Here is a 2,534-nt window from a genome sequence, read left to right as displayed (position 1 = left end):
TTTGTTTTGACTAATTAAAGTCTCAAAGGATTTCTAGCTTCAAATTTTCCTTTACATTACATATCAGGGAAAATTAAATAATTTGAAAGACCATTTTTCTAAAAATGATCATTTATATCGCTTAAAATAATTAGTCAATAAATTTTTTTTTTAATCATCAACAACAGTTTAAGCTTAAATATTTTAGTAGACGGTGAAAATATTTTTCATTTATTAACTTTTGTGTGATTTGAAAAGTATTTTTCATAAAACAATCGCATACATCTCTTAAAAAAGAATTAACGGAAAATATTTTAACCATTGACAAAAAAAATTTGGACTGAAATTATTGACGATGAGGAAAATATTTTCCATTGACTGATTATTTTAAGCGATATAATGAATCATTTTTAGGGAAATTATTTTTTCAAACCATTCATTTTTCGTGAAACAAATGAAGTCTTAATCGGCGTGCATATCAAGCATATTAAATAGTAAATGTTTCTATATCTTCAAAAAAAAAAATCGGGAGAATTAGTTATCATTCCTTGAAAATCGAGGCGTGATCAGACATCATCGGTAAAATTCGATCATAAATCTGTAAGTCATAACGTAAGTCGGGGTGCTAATCATAAATCGAGAGATACGACTAAGGAATGATGCTGAATAATATAGAGGATGGGGGTTTCAAAGAGCAAAATGGAATCACAGGAGACGAGAGAGAGAGAGAGAGGCAGCTAAAGGGGTAAGAACGTCCTTTTAGGTCGGGGTTGTCCAATTTGTTTCCCGAGGAAAGCAAATTTCGATTTGCAATTTACGACACACGGGGAGAGTGGGGTCCACTTTGAGAATTCAGACAGATGTTTTCCAATTTTATAAAAATTGTGCAGACGTCACAAAGACAAAAGGCAATCTAGAACGAGTAAATAGGAGATGGTCAGGGGGGCATTCCGGTCATTATACCATTTGGAGCAAACAAGGTTTGAAACGCGTCTCTATGAGGCCCATATTCCATCGCCATTGCCCACCTCTTCCCTTCCCCACCCCACGCCCTCTCTCTTCATATCCCCTCTCTCTCTCTCTCTCTCTCTATCCCCAGCCCCAGTCGCCTTTTGCCTGTTCTCCACATCTCTCGATTTCTCCTCCCTCCTTCAATCAAACGAGACCTCCCCCCCTCTCTCTCTCTCTCTCTCTAAATCGATCTCATCGGAAATGGCTCAGAGGACAGAAAAGGAGGAGACGGAGTTCAAGGTACCCGAGGCCTTGACCCTCTGCATCAACAACTGTGGTCTCACCGGTAATCCTGCCACCAACAACATGTGCCAGAAATGTTTCAACGCCACCTCCGCCACCTCCTCCTCCTCCTCCTCCGCCCCCACCACTTCCTCTTCCTCCTCCTCCGCCGGCCTTACGGCCGGCACCTCGGTTCTCAAGTTCTCCGCCGAGAAGATTCGCAGATCGGGCTCCTCCAGGTCGCCCGACCGATCTGGTCTTGCGACGGGGACGAGCAGAAGAGAGGCGGCCGCTTCTCCTCCCTCGACCGAGTCAAACGCCAGGCGAGAGGTGAATCGGTGCTCCGGATGCCGGAGGAAGGTAGGCCTGACCGGATTCCGATGCCGGTGCGGAGAACTCTTCTGCTCGGAGCACCGGTACTCGGATCGGCACGACTGCAGCTACGACTACAAGGCGGCCGGTCGGGAGGCGATCGCGAGGGAGAATCCGGTGGTGAAAGCCGCGAAGATCGTCAGAGTCTGATGATCTGGAGGGACAATCCAAAAGGAAGGCTGGAGGAGCCCAAGGAAAACCAATTCTGAAGGAGATCTGAGACCCGATCTCGCTCTTGCTTTCTCAAACAACGGTGATGATAACGTGTCGGATTGAAGAAGGTGGAGAAGAAGGGACGCGAGCGAATTCTATAGGATCTGAAAGAAATTGAAGTTCAACCAGAAAAAAAAAAAAAAAAAAAAAAGGAGAGACGCCTGTTCTTACAAATCTCTGATTATCCCTTTTTCTTTTCCCGCTTTGTTTTATCTTTTTTTATTTTTATTATTATTATTATTTTCCTTGTGATTTTTAGCCTTTCTTTTTCTTTTTTTTTAATTCATCCTTCTGGGAAACGAAAATTAATAGATAATTGTGGTTTGTGGATGCTCTTTTGAGTCTGAATCTTTGCAATTGCAATTGCAAGGTCGTTGTTGGTGGCTCGTTTTCGATAGAGAAAATAAATGAAATGAACCTGATAATATCGTAGTTTGTATCTTATCGTATCGTGTTGGATGACGCGGTGAAGAGCAATTTCTCTTTTGGCGACCAGGTTTGGTTCGGCTCGGCTCGGCTCGGCGGCTGCTGAGAGTGAGAGGGGAAAAAGTCGGTGTGGGGTTCCAGGAAAGTGGAGCTGTCGAGTGCCTCCACCACCCCTCCCCCCCCCTCGCCCCGGCTCGGCGTTTCTCGCGAGAGAGAATTAAGGACGAGAACATCGAGTCGAGGCCCAGTAAGGAGGCGCCACGTAGATGGGCACAAAGGTTGGAGCGAAAAAGCTGTGAAAAAGTAGGCTT

At 44.2% G+C, this 2,534-nt stretch overlaps 1 protein-coding gene across 1 annotated transcript; it reads left to right on the top strand.

Annotated features, from left to right (window-relative positions):
- Nucleotides 1-1,048: 1,048 nt before the first annotated feature.
- On the top strand, nucleotides 1,049-2,127 carry LOC115753063 (zinc finger A20 and AN1 domain-containing stress-associated protein 5). The gene is made up of 2 exons (XM_048278438.1): nucleotides 1,049-1,064; nucleotides 1,154-2,127. Exon 2 carries the CDS (start codon nucleotides 1,192-1,194, stop codon nucleotides 1,732-1,734), a length of 543 nt encoding a protein of 180 aa, XP_048134395.1. The 5' UTR covers nucleotides 1,049-1,064; nucleotides 1,154-1,191; the 3' UTR covers nucleotides 1,735-2,127.
- Nucleotides 2,128-2,534: the final 407 nt, after the last annotated feature.

Source organism: Rhodamnia argentea, chromosome 5 (genome assembly GCF_020921035.1).
Source record: "Rhodamnia argentea isolate NSW1041297 chromosome 5, ASM2092103v1, whole genome shotgun sequence".
In the NCBI taxonomy this organism is placed as follows: domain Eukaryota; kingdom Viridiplantae; phylum Streptophyta; class Magnoliopsida; order Myrtales; family Myrtaceae; genus Rhodamnia; species Rhodamnia argentea.
Note: the sequence above shows the minus strand (reverse complement) of the source record. Positions and strands in the feature narration are given on the sequence as shown.